This window comes from Alligator sinensis, unplaced genomic scaffold (assembly GCF_000455745.1).
Source record: "Alligator sinensis unplaced genomic scaffold, ASM45574v1 scaffold388_2, whole genome shotgun sequence".
NCBI lineage: Eukaryota > Metazoa > Chordata > Crocodylia > Alligatoridae > Alligator > Alligator sinensis.
In genome coordinates this window covers 1,195,928-1,216,789 of record NW_005842102.1, presented here as the reverse complement: position 1 = coordinate 1,216,789, position 20,862 = coordinate 1,195,928, and the positions used below count along the sequence as shown (strand labels likewise).

Here is a 20,862-nt window from a genome sequence, read left to right as displayed (position 1 = left end):
GGAAAGAGAAGATATTTGTTCTGCATTTGGTTTTAAAATGATTTCCTGATGTGATTTAATTCTCTGGAATAGAAACACATGGCAGGTCACCACATTTTCATCCTAGTGAGAGTTGAAGAGGGGTTGTTGGCTCCTAGCTGTCTCCTGGTTTCTCTCCCCTTCTGTGCATCTCCCCAAGAATCACAGGTGATGCTTTTCTCTTAGATCCAGGTTTTAAGACACAGCGCTGTCTATTGGAAATGGCTCAAACAAGGGAGAGTTCAGGGCTGTCAGTCAGGCCGTTCCCAGCTGTTCTCTGTCCCGAAACACATAGATGCGATTTAGCCAAGAAATTCTTTTACCCTGACAAACAGACTGTGGAGCGAGTCCACATGAAGCTTATAACAAGAGAGTTCACAGCTCCCACCACACTCCCTCTCCTCAAACACAGTCCTTCTGCCAGCCCCGCTAATCTGGGAGAGGGAGAAGGAGTGGTTCGAGTGCAACATGGTTCTTCCTTTTTAGAGTTGTTTAAGGCAGTAGTTTCCAAAGCTTGGAGCAGCCCTCTCCCAGGGGCACAAAATATTCATCAGGATTCAGGGATTGGCCTCTCCAATATTCTCCAGAATCTGTTTTTATTTTTCAGAGCCACGTCCCGGGCTGTTCTGGTTGCAGAGAAAGCGCTCAAAACATGGCTTCTGCCTGAGTCTGCAGAGAGCCTGAAGCAATACATGTGTGAAGCCTGGATGCCCACCCTGTGGAGTCAGGGCTTGTCTGCATCGCATTGGGGCACGTCTGAGGGACCCTGGCCACCCCAGTCCACTGACACATTTCTGTGAGGCTCATCCCCAGTGCCTGCTCTCTGGCTGTCCCTGGAGACTGAGGCCTGGACAGCAGGTGTGGTGGATGATCCTAGAGCACCCTCAGTAGGGAAGGGCCAGCACCAGAGCACAGCAGCAGACCCAGGTGGGCAGAGCTCGCTGAGCCCTGTGCTCCCCAGGAAGCACTGCTGATGTGGCAGAGACAAACCCTCAAAGGCTGCTGACACTGTGTTCAATGCGAAGATTGTTGACTATTTCACTGCAGCCCAAAGCACAAGGACAGAAGTGTTGTCTGATGAGTGATGACCGCTTTCACTGACGTTTCCCAGCATAGGGCAGGGCACAGTAAAAATGTAGCAGTTCAGAGAAGCCATTTCCAACACATGCCTGTTGTGGGTGGAGACCACTGGCTTCACTAGCCTGAAACAGCCACAGCTCAAAGGTTTTGGAAACAGTTGGATTAAGCTCTATTGCTTCAAGTTTCTGTTCTAGTGAGAGGAGGGGGTAGGCAAGTACCTCTGTGTTTAGTAGGGCTGTGCGAAGCTTTGGGTGGTGATTTGATCCGGAAGAGATTCTGCTCGATTCGGTGGCTGAATCTCCGAATCCGACTCAAATCAGGGGACCAATTTAAAGGTCCGAATCGATTCAAAGCTCTCCGAATCTTCAGAAAAGATTCGGAGAGCTTTGATGATTCGGGCAGTCCCCAGTGGCTGCACCAGGGAGCTGCAGCTGACTCTGAGCTGGTAAGTACTAAGGGCAGGGGAGGGGACCATGGGGGGACCCCTGCTTGCTCCCCCAGTCCCACCCCCCATGGCTGCCCCCACCTGCCCCAGCTCCCAGTACTTGAAAGAAAAGTGCTCACTGGGGGCTGCCGGCTAGGGGGCAATCCCTGCTGCCCCCCACTGCCCTGCACTGCATGAGCCCCCCAACCTCCTGCTCGCTCCCCCCAGCTCCCCCATGGGTGTCCCGCCTAGGCCAGCTCTGTCCCTTTAAGAAAAAAACAAACAAACAAAAAAAGGCTCCTGCAGTAGCCTCAGGGCTTTGGGGGGCTTGTGCAAAAAAAACCCCACATGGCGCGGGGCAGCGGGGGGCAGCAGGGATCGTCCCCCGCCAGCAGGAGCAGTGAGTCTGGGGGTTTTTCTTTTTCTTAAAGGGCTAGAGCTGGCCTGGGCGGGGCACCTGTGGGGGGGCTGGGGAAATTGAAGGGGGGGGCTTGTGCAGAGCCCCCCATGCAGCAGGGGCAGCAGGGATCGCCCCCTGCCCGGTAGCACCCGGTGAGCACCGGCGCTTTTTTTTTTAACAAGTGCTGGGAGCCGGGGCAGCCATTGCCCAGCTGGGAGAGGAGCAGGGGATAGGCCTGCCAGATTCAGAGATTCGGCAGCAGCTGAATCTCTGAATCAGGTTCAGCTGAATTGAATTGGGACAGTGATTTGAATCACCGAATCGAGTCCCTGCCCCCCGAATCGTCCGAATCTGAATCCAAAGTGAATACTAGCCGCTTTGCACAGGCCTAGCGTTTAGTAATAGCAGAAAGAAGAGAGGCCACGCTCCAGAGACCTATGTGAATAGACCGAGCCGAAACTACTTCATGGGACCAAGGGGCTGCCCTGGGACTGGTAGGCAGCACGCCGGGTTGGGCATTGCTTGGTGGAGCTGTACGAGTCTGTGGCTTTGAGGGAAGCAGAAGAAACCCCTATGGCACTGTCAAGAGAATGTGGGAACATGCCTGAGCACTGCTAGAAGAGGGGCTTGGGGCTGTGAGAAAAATACTTTTTTTCTGCCTGTGAGGCTTTCTCCATCCTGGGAAACAAGACTTTTTAAATAAAATGGAATGTATCAGGAATGCTAGACTCTCAGCCAATCTTTCCACCTGCCCAAAATAATCCAGGAGATCCCTCGCTGCTTGGGTCAAAGGGAATAACAGCTGGGTTAAGGAGGTGGATGCAAGGTTATTAAAGCTCAGCTCTCTTGTAGGCTTTTCCATGCAGCAGCTCTTAGATGGCTGACTGTAGCAGGGGGCTGGAATGTGTACCCCCTTTTTACTCCTGGACATCCACTTTCTAACCAGGCCTCTCTTTTAGGCTTTTTCTACACAGGGGAAGTCTCCGGCATAGCTACCGTGGGATACTAATCCAACTGTTACTTGATTACTCTGGATTAAGTGTGATTTTATTTCATGGTAATTAGCTGGCACCCAAAACCAAACAGTTATCTAAACATAAAGGCACTTTCACTTGGGAAGAGAGCATCTTTCCTGGGAGCTATTCCAAGGTGGAGCTTTGGTCCGGTCACCACTGAGCTCTTCTCTGGCCTGCCCCATTATCTGTGCTAATAAAGCCAAAGCAGCCAGGGTTTACCAGTCCTCCTTTACCACTAGAGCAGACCTGAAGATGGGTTGTTTCTAGTGGGAAGCAATTACTAGAAAAAAATAGGAGGGGCTAGTGAAATGAAGTGATGTGATTGGCTAAGCTTGTATGTCACACCTGGTGGTTCCTTTAAATATATTATGAACACCTTTAAGGCAGACTTATCTATACCTATGTGCATAGATAGACTTGGAAGGTTGTATAGATAGCTGGATTGAAATGCATTCAGGTGGCTTATGTTAATTCCCTGTGCTAACTGGTATTTGACTTCAAAACACCTGTGGCCTCCCAGTGATCCTTTAATAAAGATGAGGCAGAGGTTGCTTCCCTCCACACCCTTGCTGCACCAAGCCCCTGAGGGATGTGTCCCAGCTTGTCTGCAGGCTGGTAATGCTGAGTTTCCAGGTGTTGCTGATGCTTTATGAGGGTATTGGTCACCTGGAGAGGGAAGGGAGCAGCAGAGCAGAAAAAGAGCTGTGGACTGGCAAGGAGCTGTTTCTAAAGATCTCTGAGCTAGATCCTTCCCTGGGGTAAGTTGGTGAAGTGCAGTGGTGATATTCCTCTGCATAGGTCTAGCTCTAAAATCCCATGCTGCACAGACTATACAATCCCAAAAGGAGTTTACCTGTGGCTGGCACATTCATGAAGTTTCCTAAACAACCTGAAAGCAAGATGATGACGTGTTTGCTTTGTGGCTGTAAGCCTGAACTGCTTCTCCACTTTGCACAAGCCCCAGCACCTGACCTGAGGCTGGGGGAGATCTCCCTGGCGACTGCAGGGAATGAGTTTGTCAGGTCAGGGTGGGAGCTGATGGACTGCTGCCTGCTCATGGGGTTGGGAGACACCTTGCAATAGTCCAGCTGGGCTCATGATGTCCCCTGGCTTCTCAAGAAGCAGCTTGTGTTGGAGCTTACTCATCACCAGGATCCACCCCCGGTTTGTGACCAGCATCAAATGGCTTCCCTTCCCCAAGCAGAACTGGATAGAATGGGCTTTCAAAGTAGCTTCCTTGATCTGTTGTATGTTGGGTGCTGAGCTCTGGTAAGAACTTGGCTGCAGGTATCCCAATGGGAGATGTTGAATACTTGAAAACAGCCCTGAGCTTTTCTGAAATATCTGTCTCTGCAAACTACTGGGGGGGGGGGGTTAGATTTTTCCCATGTTACCCATCTTCCTAAATGATACTTTCCAGAGATTACCTTTATTTCTGGCCCATAAGTGTGTGCATGCATGCGTGCGTGTAGACACATACTTTGGGCACCGTTTTAAAAAAACAATAAAGACTTTGGATGCTCCTAAAAATTAATGTTTAACTCTAAGGAGTAGCTGTTGTTCTCCCAGCTGCTGTAATAGCAGTATTTGAGCTGCAAGGGTAATTGCGTAGGCCTGATTTGCCTGTTGGTAGGTTTTATAGGTCTGGCTGCTGCACGTAGCAATTGTGGGAGGATTGCATGGGTAAATATAATTGTGCAGGGGTGAGGTGTGGGGAGTCAACCAGTCCGGGCACAGTCCTGTCTTGTCTTGTCCTGACCTGTCCCTCTTCATCATGGGGTTGGGGGGGAGTCTTTGAGAGAGCTGTAGGTAAAGGGTCTCCTTCCCTGTCTTCCCACCCTCTAGAGTGTATGGAGCACCAGACTTCTATGTGAGCCACAAACTGATGGACATTGCTGGCAGAGAAAGCATCCACTTTCCTCAGCCTAGCCGGAAGACATTCACAGGCTCATTGTTTCAAAAGGTCGCACTTCTCAGTAAGCTAAAATAGAGTAAATGTGGCAATGTCCCTATCTCGGTGAGACTCAGGATGCAGAGGCTCCCTGGAGAAGGGGAACAAGAAATCATGCTTTTTACCTGCCCCTTTCCTTTAACTTTGCCTGTTCCTGCCCTGGAGATGGCCTTGGATCTCAGGGTCACTTCTCAGCTGTAGCAGGGAAGCTTTATATGAGCCATGGGGCAGAGAAGCTCTCACTCGACTTGCCACCTCTGGTTGGGACCAGTGTTCCAAACCTCTTGAATGACTTGATCCGTGCATTGCAGATAATTGACTTTTTTTTTTTTTCTTGCACGCACAGTAGTTGCTGCAGTCTTCTCTGAAAAGTATAGTGCTGCTCAAATTCATGCCAGTGCCCTAGAACTGGAAGGCTTGGGATGTGTACAGAAGTGCTTCATATACATTTTACAGTGCTGTAATTAAGAGCACTTTTTATAGAGCTATGAAGTTAGTGTTCTTAAACATAACAGAACTGCAGTGGGGGGTGGCAATCTGCAGCCTCTTGGGGCTTATTCACTGCTCAGATATTTGACCAGTGTACAGAAGATATTTAAAGCCCTGCAAGTTGCATGCTACACAAATGTAAATCAGGACAAAAATATTTTTTGAAATAAAATTAAAATATGTTATAGTACATGTTTGATTTTTAGTATAAGATTTGGTTTTGGTTTGGTTTTTTTTTTTTTTTCCTTCTGGGGGTAAGGGTGTAGGGACTTCTGGTGGCAAAGGTCAGGGATTAGGGAGTGGGACTTCCAGTCCCAAAATGATGATCAGGGAGTGTGATTACCCTTGACAGCTCACCAAAACTCATTAAGTGGCCCTCCAGCTGAAATAATTGCCCACCCCTGTTCTACATTCTATTAGAGATCAATTCCTTGCTAGAGTGATATTTGCTCCCTGGAAAAATGAACTGCGTTACAAAATGTAAAATCCTTTGGGTTACTATACAAGAGGGTATAGGAACCTTGTTGCCCTACTTCAAAGTATTTTTCACTAGCTGCACCACTTATTTATTTATTTATTTAAATCAAAATTGTTCTTGCAAAAATATGCAGGTCTGGGGACATGGAAGCATCCTTGTGAATTCCTGGAAATTTTGCTAACTTTTATTGTAAATGGAAAGATGGTTGTTTTAGCACTTTTGAAAATGCCTCTATAGTCCTGGGTGAAAGTGTTTTCATATTTTACCACTTTCAAAATTAAAATAAAAAAAAATTACACTTGTAAAACTTTGCTTAGAGATGAGTCATGTTAGCTGTTTCAACTTGCTGAAAAATTTTTACTTTCCATTTGAACCAAAACCTTTTTGTTTCTTGGCAGTTAAAAAAAAAAAAAAAAAAAGTGATTTATTGCTAATAAATGCAGCACATATAGCACCTGATCCTCCACACTTGGCAGAATTGGAATTTCATCGCTGGCTTGAAAGTTGGCTGGGTTTTCTTGGTCTCGTATCTTATTCTGCCTCTTGATGCCTAAAGGATCTTTTGAATGTGCTCCAGCCAGTTTAAGATAAACCTGGATGGATATAGTATCAGACCTTACTAACTTAAGTTAAATTAGTTTACTGAACTTCTATCCCAGATCCTCTCCAGATTCAAGGACTAAATACAGACAGTCAAAAAATCTGAGGCTGAATCAATTCAGTCTTTGCAGGTTAGTCCTAATGCTCTAAGATGGAGAGATTAAACTGAGAAACAACTAAATAGACATTCACTTTTGATTCCAGGTGGAAGTGCAGCCACCTGTGTGCAGTGGCTCAAACTGGAAGCTGGGGGGTGCTAGAGCACAGCTCTCTGGCACAGCCAGCACGAGCTGTGTGTTCACGTCCTCTTCTTGCTGTTCCCGAAGTCTCTTGGATTTGCAGTCCACAATCACAGCAATAGGACTCTGCAGGGTTGCTCATCACTTTCTCTCCCTGCTTCCAGGTGCCTTTGGGATTTGTAGTCCACAGTCACAGCCCACAGTAAACTTCTAGCAGGGCAGGGCAGCTCTGTACTGAATGGGGTGGGAGGAAAGTTTTTTTTATAATCATCCTTTGGCCGCAGCTGGGGTTTGCCTGGGGGTGGGCGGGGGGGCAGTCCCTGCTTTCCCTCCTCCCCCCTTTCTCCCTTCTGTGCTGGAGCAGACAGCTCAGCCCAGGGCTGCAAAGCATCTGGGATGCTGGGGGACTCTGATTTAACTTAAACCAGGAAGGGGTCTGGGACAGAAGTTCCATAAACTGGTTCGACCCAAATCAGTTAAGTCTGATACTACATTCAATCAGGTTTATCTTAAACCAGTTTCAGCCATTTTGAAACTGGGTTATGTGCACTGAACTTCTGTTCTGTTACAGGTTTAAACCAGTTTCTGATCACTTAAACTGGTTTATGTGTAACTTCTGTCCCTAGCCCAGCTGTCTGCTACAGCAGAGCAGAGAGGTGGGCTGTAGAGGTCACCCCCTCCCACCTCCCCCAGCTTCTGGCCCAGGCCACAAGTGCAAAACTGCAGTTCTGATTTCCAGTCTCAAAACTGAATGTTTGTTCCCTTGCTTATTGGTTCAATCTACGCAGCTTGGACTAACCCATGAAGATTGAAATGATTCGGTTTTGGCCTTATCTGTATTTAGCCCCCCCTGTCATGTGGGGCACAGTTTTCTTCCTGGGAGATGCTTAGCACACACTAACCAACCACTTGCAAGGCACTGGCAACTCCCTCCTCTCCCCTGTTTTTACCTTTTGCATGGTAGAGTGTCTTATGGTGTTCCTGCCTTGTCATGGGTGAGGGTTTGAAGTGGCTATTTTAATGCTTTTCTGGGAAGCATTTGCCTCTGAATGCCAGGGACTGGACTCGGTGGGCCAAGAAGCCCCTTGCAGTCCTGTGTATGTTTGAAAGCTAACTAATGGTTAAGGCAGACAAGGTTCTTTGGGTGAATCTGGTATCTTTTATTAGACCAACTTAAATAGTTGGAAAAAAATTTTAAGCAAGCTTTCGGGTTTAAAAACCCTTTGTCAGGCTGAGGAAGTCTCTGCAGTTGGTGTGTGCTCTACCTTGATGGAATGAAAAGTAAAGAAGCCGGAGGCTGGGCTGGTATGCATACAAGATGGGCAGTCAGTGAAGATGTAGATTGAGGAGTCAATGGGTGAGACAGGCTGGGTGGGGGAGGGAGAGAAGGGGGAGGAATAGCGGAGAGGTACTTGGGCAGTCAGATGTCGGGCAGGTTATGTTGCATAAATCCAATGTCTACATTTAGTCCATGATTTTTATTATCCAGGAGTTTGATGAAGAGGAGTTCATAGGCTTGTCTCTGGGAAGTGTTTTGTAAGTTCCCTTTGAGGATTAGAACTGAGAGACTGGAGAGAGAGAGTGGTTTTCCCGTGAGAAATATGCTCCCACGGGGAATTTGGGTATTCTTGTCTTCGAAAAATATCCGGTGTGCATTCATTCTGGTGCACAGTTGTTGTTTGGTCTCTCCCATGCATTTTCCATCAGGGCATTTGGTGCATTGGATAAGAGATATTACCTTTCTGGAGGTGCAGCTGTAAGATCTGGGAATGCTGATAGCTCTGTTGTGGGGTGTAGTAAGTGTGTGTGGGGGGGGTGGAAGTGTGTTGGCAGGTTTTGCATTTCTTGTCATGGCACGGTCTGGATCCATTCGGTGTGTTCTGGGCCTGAGGAAGTTTGCTTCTGGTGTTGAGGGTAACGAGGTTCAGTGCTTGCTTGAAGGCTAGGATGGGTGGTTCTGGGAAGATCTCTTTAAACATAGAGTCTCTTTGTAGTATGGGTTGCACTTGCTGAGGATTTTCTGTCCGAGTCTGAGGGAGGGGTGATATGTCATAACCAGCGGTGTGTGATTTCAGGGGGGCGGGGGGGGCTCTGTACTGCAGCAATTCTTCACGTGGTATCCGGGTGGCTCTTTCAAACATGCGATCTATCTCTCTGGAGGAGTGTCCTTGTTGGGTGAAAGTTTTAAGATTGCTGAGGTGGCAGATAGAGAAAGCAATTAAGCTAATAGAGAGTTTTTTGAGTTGTGTTTTTGGGTTGTTTTTTTTTTTCAGTTGTCCAGTGCCTCTTAGCTTACTGTGGGCTGTGACTGGAATACAAGAGGTGCTTTATGCAATTCTATAGCCATCCCACTCTTACAGAAACAGCCTCTCAGCTGAAGTAAGTCTCCAGTGGTTGCAGCTGGTATACTAGGACACAGATCTGTTCACACATTTCCAGAAAAATGATGAAAAATGAGGTGTTTGCGTCCTTTGCTTTCTATAGCACAATCTTGATTTTAAAAATGTATGTCATTGCCATCATTACAGGACAAGTGAGGCTCAGAAAGAAGGTAAGAGACGGCTTTATTTTTGTAAACCAGCACACGCAAACTGCCCGGGCTTCCTTAAGTTTCTTGTTTCTTTCCTTTCTTGTCATGTCTTTTTTCAACTCTTTTAAAGGATCAGGCTCAACCCTGTAAACTGACTTGTGCTTTTACTGAGGCTACAAAGTGAGTTGAAAGCAAAATGCATTTTGTGGTCTCTCCGCCTTTGTTTGCCTCTTTCCATCTAATGTTTATCTTGCAGAATCCTATTCAAAACGGAAACTTGCAGAGCTAAAATGCCAGGCAGGTGAGCTCTTTCCAGAGAGAGGCTCTTCGCTTCTTGGTGCATCAAACAGAGCAGTCTTATTTCTAAAGTCAGAGATAGAAATACATATAAATTAACTAGGAGCCTATTCTTAGCCTTTTTTAAGACTGACTTTGCCGTGTGCCCCTGTGGGAGGGGAGGGAGGGAGATGTGTATGTCTGCACGCATGCGCATGCGTCAAGAGACCTTTAAATTCTCAGAGTAATAAAATTGGTGTCAAGAAAACTATTTTGGGATACAGGGATAAAAAGGAAATATTTTCCCAGTACAAGGGGAGAACATTTAGCCTGGCACACTGACTGAACTTGGTTTGAGCTTAAGCTCATGTTTCTTCTTGAACAAATAATCCAGACTCAACATGCTGAAAAGAAAAAAACAAAACAAAAAACCTCTGCTATAAACCAGTTAATATTTGTTAAAAAAAAAAAATATTGGAAACCACTCAAAGGGTGGTGCAGGTTGTGTACAAGGCCTGCCTTTGACACTGTGTTATTGTCAGAAATAGGTGTGCTTAAGCTTGCGTCTCAATATAGTTAATGCGTTGGGGTCCCCTCTCCACCCCCATGGTACTGTGAACCTCAAACTATTTCTGCCCTGTATGAAGCTCTGCTGAAATCCAGGCTAGTTATAAGATCAAACTGTTGCTGTTGTGGACCCTGGCAATTAATTCCTAGAACATGGGTCAAGGCTGATATTAAAAATGTGGGGTTTTGGGGTTTTGTTTTGTTTTGTTGAGGCTGTTATTCATCGATCTCTGGATCTGACTCTCTTCCCTTGTACTGTACTGATTGAGTTCACTCAGTAATTTGGCCAAAGTTTTGGAAGTTTTTCTTCTTTTTTTTAATCTTATTTGGTTTTTATTTTTTGTTTTTACTTTTTTGTCAGGAAACTATTGTATCTAAATGTTTTAAAATACTGCCTAACTTACAGTAGGTGAAGTATTCTCTGCCACTTCTAGTAATTGTCTTAGTACCACTGGATCATGCTGTTAAATGGCTCTCTTATTCCCTGGCAGATGGGACTGCATTGTAACCCTTGGCAAAATGACTTGTGTGGTGGTCACATAGATTGCATGATGGTAAATTATGTTCTTGATTCCAATAATAGCTACTTGGAGCTGTGTTGTACTCCCTTACACGGGCTCTGTTTTGAAGACAGTTCTTCTGGAAAGTCTTTCAAAAATCCCTCTGGATATATAGTGATACAGCACTAGCAGCATATGCTTTTTCCATTGCATGTAACAAATATCCTGCCCCATTTTTTTTTGAGTAAAAGGCTATGGAAGTCCTGATGTAACAACTCTTCTATAGATTGGGGCAAATGGCTTTGTTTCTTTACCTCTGGGAGTCACTGCCAGTAAGATGATGCAGACATTGCCAACCTATTCCAAATGGAGGCGTCCTCTCAACCAAGTAGCAGCACCCTTTTTATATGAGCATGGATTGCTTTTCCCTTCAGTACTGCATGTAGATAATTGAAAGGATTAATAAGTCTTCTGTAGTAGCCCCCAAATAATTGGGTGGCTAGGGACAACCTGCAAAAGCATCCATTCCAGTGCTTTCCTGTCCTGTAGAAGACTGAAAATGCTTCATTGTTGCCGCCCTGTGGGTTTAGGCTGGGCCACATGGGTGAAAATGTGACTTTTTTCTAATGCACCTGCTGCAGCAAGACATGGCATTGAAAGGCAGCGCTGAATCTCCAAAGATATTTCCCTTAGCTGGTGGGAGTACCAGGGGCTTTTATCTCTGTGGGCTGACACTGTGTGAAGGTTGCTACCTGCTCACACACATGGTTTAGCCTCTTTCAGGTATGTTTCCCTTCAATGTCCCAAAAAGCAAAATGCTGGCCCCTCGTTAAAGCCCATGGTAAAACTCTCATTTGCTTTAATGGGGCTAAGAATTCAGCCCATCAAGTTCTAGAGAATACTGTAAGACTATTGTCCCAGTCACATTAATGGGAAGAGCATTCAAATCCCTATTCAGCTTTGAAAGTCCATTGATCCACTGCCTGCATGCCTGTACTCGGGGCATGCGGGCAGTTGATTGCAACTCTGCCCCGGCTCAACCGCGCTGTCACCGCCACAAGATCCTGGCCCCAGAGCAGCTCCCTGCCCATCTGCATGCCCTGCTGGCATGGCTGGGGCCGGCTCCATGGAAAGCCTAGCCCTGTGCTGTTACAGCTCCGCTGCTGCTAGGGTCTCTGTGGAAACCGGCTGCAGCGACATGGGCAGGGGTTGCTGGGAAATGGAGTCTGCCGTGGGCCTGATCCAACCTGCCAGCTGGATTTTGTCTGCCCCTCCTTTAAAGTGTTGCAGAAACTTCACTTTCGTTGCTTGCTTCCTTCCTTCCCCGATGGAACGTGCCGCTTCATGCCTCTGATACGGGAATTTTGTCTTGCAGGCTTTTGCCAACCCAGAGGATGCCCTGAGGAATGGAGGGTTGCAGTACTACCGAGACGATCCGGATGTGGAGCGGTGCCGCAGGCAAGTACTGTACCGGTGAATTCCCCTGCTGAGAGCATGGCTGGAATTCTGCCTGTGCAGCCAGACAGCCCAGGCAGCTGCTCAGTAAACAAATGCAAATATTGGGCCCCTTTTAATTCAGCAATTATCTGCAGGGATTGACTGACTACTGACTAGAGCCTGAAGGCAGAATCCTATCAAGGACATGATGTTAAATAGGGTCTGTCCTGGGCTGCCTGAAACCACAAGGTTCATGCTTGGAATTCAAGTCATTAGCCCAAAGCATCCTATTATAACTCGGGTCCTAAGAACCAGTTTTCATGGTCTCCTGGATTCCTATGGAAATGCCAGAGCTAGGGTGACCACCTCTTCAAAATGGGAAGTTGGGACAAGTGCCTGCCTCTCCTCCCTGCCTCCTTCCCCCTCCCTCCATCAGGGACATGGCTGCAGCAGAGCAGGGGCAGATGTGAGCTGCCCATTGTGGACTCTGGACTCCCTGCTGTGTACCCACTGCCTACCCAGCAGCAGTGGGGGCCACAACTGCATGCCACTGGCCCCACTGCTGCTGAGCAGGCAGGGGGTGCCTTGCCACAGTGGCACGAGGCTCCTGGGGGGAGGGCAGCAGGGTGGGAGCCCTGAGCCCTCAGTGGGCAGCCCACATCCACCCCCCCATGCACGAATTTGGTGGGTACATGTCTTCCCCCATGCCCCTCCTGGGTGCCCACAGTGGCAAGGAGCTGCCTGTGATTCCATCCTGCTCCCTGCTTTGTCTGGGCAGCTCCCCCAGCCCCTGCCCCACTCTCTCCCTCCCTGTGGGGACCTCAATCTACCCTCCCCCCCCCCATAGTCTTATCTGCAGGAAGCTGCTCTCCACACTGCCTGGCTGTATTCCCAGCCATGTGCATGTGGCATCTCCTGCATCCGGCTCCCAGCAGCTCCAAGCAGCTTGCGAGGGGAAACCCACTGCTTCCCAGATCCAGATTCCTGCAGCATACTGCGAATTTGAGAGAAGTGCTGTTCTGGAGTCATGCTATGCAGGACTGGAACTTGAAGTTCCCATTTTGGGACTGTCCCACCCAATTAGGGACAGGGGGCCACCCTAACCAGAGCTCGCCACACTCAGCTGTAACAGAACCCTGTCTCCAACCCCGGACATCTGTCATGAACAAACAGCTTGCGTCTGCTCCAGTGTTGGTTGCGCTGAAACTTTGGCAGTGAGGCGATGACCAGGATGGAATCGGGCCTGGGAAGAAACAGCCTGAGTGTTACTGACAGGTGTCTCTGCAGCTCCCCCAGACAGAGCTAGGGACTGCTTCAGTACAACCTATCCCACCTGCTCCTTGTGCCTCAAAATTGGGTGTAGTGTAGCCACCTCCAGGGCACCTCTGGCTGCGTGCCAGTAAGATGGAATTTTTGGTGCTCACCCAAGGCTACATCGCATCTGCTTCAGGGCATTGTGCAAGGAGCTAGCATACTGTGCTTCGCTGGGCAGTGCCTAGCACTGTCTGGACATGGCGGAGACATGCCTTGAATGTCTGTTGCTCTCCATAGGTGTGAACTAAACTGAACCTCTTGCTTGAGTTCACTTGACTTGCACTTTTGCATAGGTGACCTGCAAAGATAGAAGGCTAGAGGCTGTGGGTCCACAGGAGTTGAAAGCATCCTGATGATAATCAGGTGTTGCAACTCTAGGCTATGTCCTCAAGGGCAAAACATGCAGTGTTTTCATTGCCAGGCTAGATAGTGCTCCTTTTAATTCTAGTCTTTCAGTAAAATGCTAATGTAGATAAGGTTCATTAGCCTTTATAGTGTAATAGCTGGGCAAGCTCAGCTGTGGAGATAAGGGTCAGTAGCTTTTATGTTGAGCTAGCTGCTAGGCAAGCTCAAGGGTGGGTGGTGGTGTAAGGTTGACATGAATAAAGCTACCTTCCCTTCTCTCCACTGAGGTCTTTACAAAGAAACCTACTGCAAGCAAACTCTCCTTTGCTCAAACTCCCCATTTTGGCAACAAAAACAAGCAGATGTTGGTGCGAGCCTGTATTTAGGTGGTCAGATCCCAGAGGGATCCTAAGGTTTGGAATAACTGTTTTAAAACAAGTGTCTTATCTTGTTTCTATCTAATCCAATGAAGGCAAAGCAGGACTACTTTCCTCAAGACAACGAGGAGGGAAAATGTGGGGTAAGACTAAAAAGCACAACTTGTACAGATTCAGAAAAAGGGCTATAAAAGTGTCATGGAACAGAGCCTTACAAGAAGGTGTCTAGCTGTGTATTAGTCTTGGCCTTTAAAGTTTGGGGGGTTTTTTTTCCTGGTTTTTGGGGGTTTTTTCTTTTTGCTTTGCTGAAGTTTCTCCAAGGAATCTCTGCTGGTGTAGCTCTGGGTGTTTATTTTTTTTAAAGAAACTGGTTGCTGACTGACTGAGAGCTACAAGGCACCGAGCAGTCCCTCTTTCTCCTTCGGTGCCTTCCAACGCGTCGGAGGATTAGGTCAGAAGGAAACCATGTTCATGACAAAGCGGTGAAATGTCTTGGCTGTGCCCTTTTTTACTGCAAAAGGCAAAGCTGACTCTGGAATGTGAGCAGAGAACCGAGGGTTTGACTTTCATGCCTGTTGCAGTGAAAGTACAGAGCAGGCGAGTATGTGCTCCCTTCACCCAGCATTTTGGGACAGACCCCCTACAATCCCTCCATAGGGAGGACGAGGAACACCCTGATATGGTGCAGCTACAGCAGATTTCTGCTCTCCTGCCATACTTAAATAGTGTTGCTACTGGGCTACAGCTTCCAGCATGTGGTGTGGTCTGATTGTGCTGGCGTGCGAAGCAGGTTGCTCTGGATTTACGTTGGGACGGAATTTAGTCTCTGGGCTGAGCCAACTGGGCAGGCACCATGGAAATGATGCAGCGGATAAGGGACATAGGAAGTGAGCATTTTAATATTGAGTCACGTAGGTGGGTGGGGGGAGAAGACATGACTTTTAGATGATCAAATTGCGATTTAAAAACAAACAGGCTCAGGGGACTGCCTTTTTCTGCAGGAAATGGCTTAGGTGAAGTGTTTGGCCACGGGCTGTGGTTGCTCTGTTTATATACTACTTAGTTTACAGGTCTGGCACATGGAGGGAGACGGGAAATGACTGGTTGCTGTGGAAACTTAAACAGATCAAGTACTGAACTTGCTAATGGGGTACATTGATTGGAACCAGCTGCCGAGCGCTGGAGGCTGCACTCGGCTTCCACATCGCAGCCCTGCAGATCAGGATTGCGTTTTCCTGCAGTGAGTGTCCAGGCTGGGGGAGAAGCCAGGCACAATTGAGCCAAGTTTGAAAGAAACCATTATAATTATGTCTTTTTCTAACTTCCAAGTTATCTTAGAAACTGGTTGAAAACTTTCTGATGGGACCCATTTTAGGGAATACAAGATGCGCCCCTCACCTTCCCCCCCAACAGACCTATGTCATTATCAAAGGTTTCATGGGAAACTGGCCAAACATTTTGCCTTTAAGCTTGGAACACCTCCTATCTTGTAAAAATGTGGGTTTTTCCAACCAATACTTATTTGTATCCATAGCTCCAGTATGGCTCAAAACCCCATTGAGATGGGCACTAGACCACACAGAACAAAGGAATGGTCCGTGCCCCTGAGACTTTACAGTCTAGGAAAAGTCTTGTAGGCTACTATCCAGGTTGTAGCTGTACTGGTCTAGAGCAGGAGTTTTCAACCTTTTTTGGATTGATGTACCTCCGGTGGCCAAACGTGGAGCAGGGAGGTGGCGCATGTGGCCAAATGTGGAGGGGAGGGGAGGTGGCACGTGCAGCCAAATGCAAAGCAGAGTGTGATTGTCCCCTGTGTCCAGGCAAGTAGCTTCTACAGCAGTGCAGGATGGTGCATGGTGGTGCTCTGTCCCTTCCTGCCCATGCATACCCCCTAGGGCCTTCTTCGTGTACACCCAGTTGACAACCCCTGGTTTAGAAGCAAAAGGAATCGGAACTCATGGTGGAAATATGAACTTTCATTTCTACCTAGGAGAACCTTTTACAGTCTTTTCTCCAATGCCTGAAGAAGGGTGCTTTTGCCTGGAAGCTTGCAAATAAAGAATTAAAAAATCTAGTTATTCTAAAAAGATATCACCTCTACCACAAGTTCTGATACTATGGGGTATAGGAGGAGGAGTATTTTTAACAGTGACCTGCAGACTCATGAGTCAAAGAATAAGTTTTATGTCCATTTTCACTCTTTCTTGAGGGGAGTTAGGGAAAGACATTTTCTCTTTAGCATTAGAACTTGGGTCTTGCCTACATTCTTCCGTAAACCAAATTATCTATGGACTCGTCTATAGATCATAAAGAAGCCAAACAGCACAAACTAACAGACTTTCTAAAAGGAAGATGGGCCTGAATCTTTTGGGTTTCCAGCATCCCTGACGTGAGTGAGGAGGCTTTGATTGGGTTTGGTCAATGATGGGTGGTGAGCCCTGGAAGAGGCAAGTGTTTCTAGAGAATGAGCGGTGTCACGTTCTCATAGAGTATTTAAAGATAAAAGTATAAAACCGAAGCTGTTTTGAATTCTGAGTCTGGGTGGAGCAGCAAACTGCATATTTCTGTCTCTCTTCTAGCTCTGTCCCTCTACATACCACCAGTCTGAGCTTAAACAAAAGCTGTATTTGATTAGCATTACATGGCAAACATGCTGGGACTCTTTAGAAAGAAGAGTGGAATGTATCGTGTGCCCAGGGACAAAGACACAAAAGGGAAAGAATGTGGGGAAAACTGATCCCAGGCTCTTCTGCCGAGTAAAATAGAGTAGAGGTGAACAGGCACATCCCACACATGGATCTTTAGGGAGAAGGGGAGAGACCTCTATTGCCCCACATGAACTCTAGCCTGCAGTCTAGTAAGGGAGCCTGTGCTGAACTTAATTGTTTGGGGATGCAGGGGCCTAACACAACCAGGTGGTGTTTTCTCCATGAACTGCAATGAGAGTTGATGGTGCTCACCACTTGACAGGATTGTGGTACAGAGCCCCCCCCCCACCCCCCCCCCCCCCCCCCCCCCCAGTGGTTATGAGACCTCAATTGTGCCAAAAGTACAAAGGGTCACAATCTTGCCCAGTATCTTAAATCTAACTTTGTGTAATTATGCAGAACTGGAAGCACTGCCTGTGTAGAGAACTGACTGATAGTTCATATTATAAACATCCTCTCAATGTGAAAGAGGAGAGCTGGGGGACGTGGGGGTGGGGGGCCTGGAACCAAGGAAAGGTGTGGGTTTGAAGAGTTGAAAACAGAATTTAGTGAAAATTGTGTGGCCTGTTGTGTGGTTTATAGCTGGTTTGTTTCCCTCTAACACTTCACGGGACACTTGAAAATAACCCAGCAGGAGTCAGTCTTGCTACCATAATGGGTATCTGTTGATGGTGAGAATAGATTTCATCAAGGACGCTGTTTTTCCCAGGCTCTGGGGAGCACTGCTGTGCTTGGTAACAGCCCCTCCATGATGGAGGGAGAGCTTTCTTGGAAGAGTGGGTCTCAACGCAAGCTCTAAAATCAGTTGCACTTCATATTAGTGTGTGGGGGGGGGGCTTCACTCTCCCCCAAACCTTACTTTTTCAGCACCAAAATGACGCTAGATGCAAAAATCAGGTGCTGAACTTCCATTGGAATCCAGTGGAGCTGGGCATCTAACTGCCTCTAAAAATCCTGGCTATTCTTTCTCAATTTGCTCGCTTATTCTGAACCAGTAGTTAGTGGCATTCTGCTTAACGCCAAGGCATCTATCCACTTCAAGACCTATGCTGGCAGGTTTCAATGAGGGAGTCCTACCCAGACATCCTGTATAGAAAGGTAGGGACTGAAATATGCGCTGTCTGGTACGGAGGGGTGGGAAGAAGAAACGGGAGAGTTAGTCAGGCAGGGTAGACTCCAAGGCAGTCCCATAAGCTTGAATTGTCCTACCTCTGTTTTTCAGGGCTCATCGCAACGACATGGAGAACATCTTCCCCTTCCTCTTCCTTGGGGCCATTTACTCCATGCTGGACCCCAATCCTACTGTGGCCAGGATCCACTTCCTGATCTTCCTTGTGGGGCGGATTGTTCATACAGTGGCCTACCTCCTGAAGCTGAAGGCCCCCACACGCTCAGTGGCATATAGTGTGGCCCAGATGCCCTGCTTCTCCATGGCACTGCAGATCCTCTTTACAATTGTAATGCGCTGGTAACATCAAACATAATCGGATGATGCTCTAACGTGGCTTAGAAAGATATGACTGGGGCTTTCTCAAGGCATGGACTAATTTGTCCTTCTCCCTGCTGTCGCTTCGCTGCGGAGAGGTCTCCCAGATGAACAGATCACACCAGTTATTTGCAGCCTCGCTGTGCTTGTGTGTGTATGGATCAGGCTGCAGAAATGAAAAGGGTGGACTACCCAAAGGTGGGTGCTCTGCATCCAGTCAAATTATGCAAAGCTGAGATGAAACTGATATCATTTTGGGTTTTTTTGTTTTGTTTTTGGGGGGGGGGTTTATGGCTTCTCATTGGTGATATGCGAGTAAAAAATTGGAGATGGGACAAGTTCTGTTTCTTCACCTGGAGAAGAGCATCCTAGTAGAAGCTTTCTCAGTTGCACCAGGGAGTGGAGAAGAAGACTGTGCAAGGCCTAGAGACAGAACGTGAAACTGAACCAGCAAGGGTGAATAAGCAGCCTGGACTCATCTCCTGGAGATGGAGGGGGAAAAATCTTACAGACTGAGTCACCAAATCAGTGGGGCAAACCATGCCTCCTTTTCTGTACGCTTTCTTAGAAGTGAAAGCAAAGCTGAGAATCAGCTGGGGTTTTCTCTAAAACACACTTCCCTCTGCAAACCTTGTGTGTGTCTTAATCTAAGATGGAGATGTTGTCTTGTAACTATTTTCCCCAGCTAAACGGCAGAGCGTCTCTGGGAAGTAAAATTACAAGCCTTTCATTTTACTAAAATCGTGGCAGCATAGCAGAGCCAAAGTCGATCACTCCTAGCAACCTGTTGCTCTCTCTTCTACATCTTTGCCTGAAGTGCACTGCTTCCTGTTTGTGCTAGGAAAAATTAGCTAAGTTTTTTTTTGTAGCCTTGCACCTGCACCATAACTGAGGTACCTAAGGTACCAAGGGAGCAGCATACAGGTTCTGCAGCTCCCTTGAACTAAGAGCAGAGGGATCTGTGCAATCAGCAGTTACTCCAAAATCAATTGGCTTGGCTCTAGCTCCTCCTCTTAAGAAAAACAGGTTGCTATCTTTAAAGGCCATCTCTTTTTCTGGCCTCTTGTTACAACCAGTGATGCTATAATGGGTCTTATACCAGGCAAGGAGACTAAGACACAGTTATCCTAAGCTAAAAGGAAGTTTATTGAACCCTATCAGATAAACTGAAGCATTTTCCGTAGTTTAAAATTTAGAATTGTAGCTAGTCAAGGCAAATGCTCACCACCCCCAGATTTAATGAACATGGTGTCACTGGATGGCCAGTCCATGAGGTCTTGTCCGGGGTTCCCAATTCCTTCATCTGAGCTAATCTTGGACCTGTGACCGTATCTTTCAGGACTGGGTTCTAAGGGGTACGCTCTCTCTTGCCTCTCCTGGTATACTAGGGCTGTGCAAAGCTTTGAGTTGTGATTCGATTAAGAGGAGATTTGGCCCAATTCAGTGGTCGAATCTCCAAATCCAAATTGAATTGGGGGACCAATAAAAAGGTCCGAACTGATTTCAAAGCTCTCTGGATCTTTGGAAAAGTAGAAGCTCTTCAGAGAGCTTCGATTCGGTCAGTCCCTGGTGTCTGCAGCAAGGAGCTGGACGCAGACTCGGAACTGACAAGTAGGGGGTGGGGGAGGTGGGAGGGGACCATGGGGGGACCCCTTCCAGGCCCCATCCCCCACCCTACCCCAGGTCTGGCCCTTTAAGGAAAAAAAAAAATGGGGGAGAAACCCCCGGCCTCACCATCTCCTGCAGTGGCCTTGGGGCCTCTAGGGGCCTGTGGCAGAGCCCCCCCATGCAGTGGGGGGCAGCAGGGATTGCCCCCATGCCCAGCAGCACCCAGCGAGTAGGGGCTTTTTTTCAAAGTGCCAGGAACTGGGCCAGGCGGGGCTGGGAGAGCGGGCGCATCCAGGCCCATCCCCGGGCCTGGGTGATTCAGAGATTCGACAGCAGCCAAATCTCCGAATCGGATTTGGCCAAATCAGTTTGGGACAGTTATTTGAATTGCTGTCCCCCTGAATCGGCCAAATCCAAAGCGAATACTAGCCACTTCACACAGGCCTGTTGTATACCATGTAGCTTACACTTTTTAATACATAAAAGTAGCTTAAGCTTTCCTTCTAATGCATATTAATAATCTTGCTTCTGTTTGCTAAATACGGTTACCTTTAACTGGAATTTTCTCTTCTGAGGTAATCTTCTCATTCTTAAGTGGGTGTAGGCTTTGCTCTGACTGGTCCTCTTTTGCCCAGACTATTCAATTTAGTTAGCCAACTTCCCGATTTATTTGAAGTCAGGGGCAGTATTTCTTCATCTGCTCCTTTTTCACTGAGTGCAAGTCTCAACCACAATTCAAGCTAAGCACACAGCTTGAGCTAAGCCCAAAAGTCAAACCCAGGTCTGAAAGGCCCTGGTCCCCAACAGCGTCTTGCTGACATCTCTGTGCAACAGTGTAATCCACCTAAAGAAAACTATAGACATCAGTTGCCTGATAAGGGTGAATAAATGAACCTCCTAGGAACATCAAGCTGGTCTCCTAGGATGTTAGTGAAGACCTGTTTAGCCATGGAAGCCCTATTTGTAAGGTCAGAAAGCATCTCTACAGACGGAGAGAGCCCTGTCTGAGTTCCTCTTTC

The 20,862-nt window shown here is 47.5% G+C and overlaps 1 protein-coding gene across 3 annotated transcripts in view; it reads left to right on the top strand.

The window, feature by feature from the left end:
- PTGES (prostaglandin E synthase) overlaps positions 1-20,094 on the top strand; it is a 48,011-nt gene extending 27,917 nt beyond the window's left edge. For 2 of the 3 annotated variants that reach the window (XM_006024358.3, XM_014520275.2), the window contains 2 exons: positions 11,944-12,026; positions 17,972-20,094. In XM_006024358.3, the coding sequence (XP_006024420.1) occupies positions 11,944-12,026; positions 17,972-18,221 (333 nt within the window). In that variant the 3' untranslated portion in view covers positions 18,222-20,094. Of the gene's footprint in view, positions 1-8,586; positions 9,247-11,943; positions 12,027-17,971 lie in introns of those variants that run through there. The other variant, XM_006024357.3, reaches the window with a different exon arrangement.
- Positions 20,095-20,862: the final 768 nt, after the last annotated feature.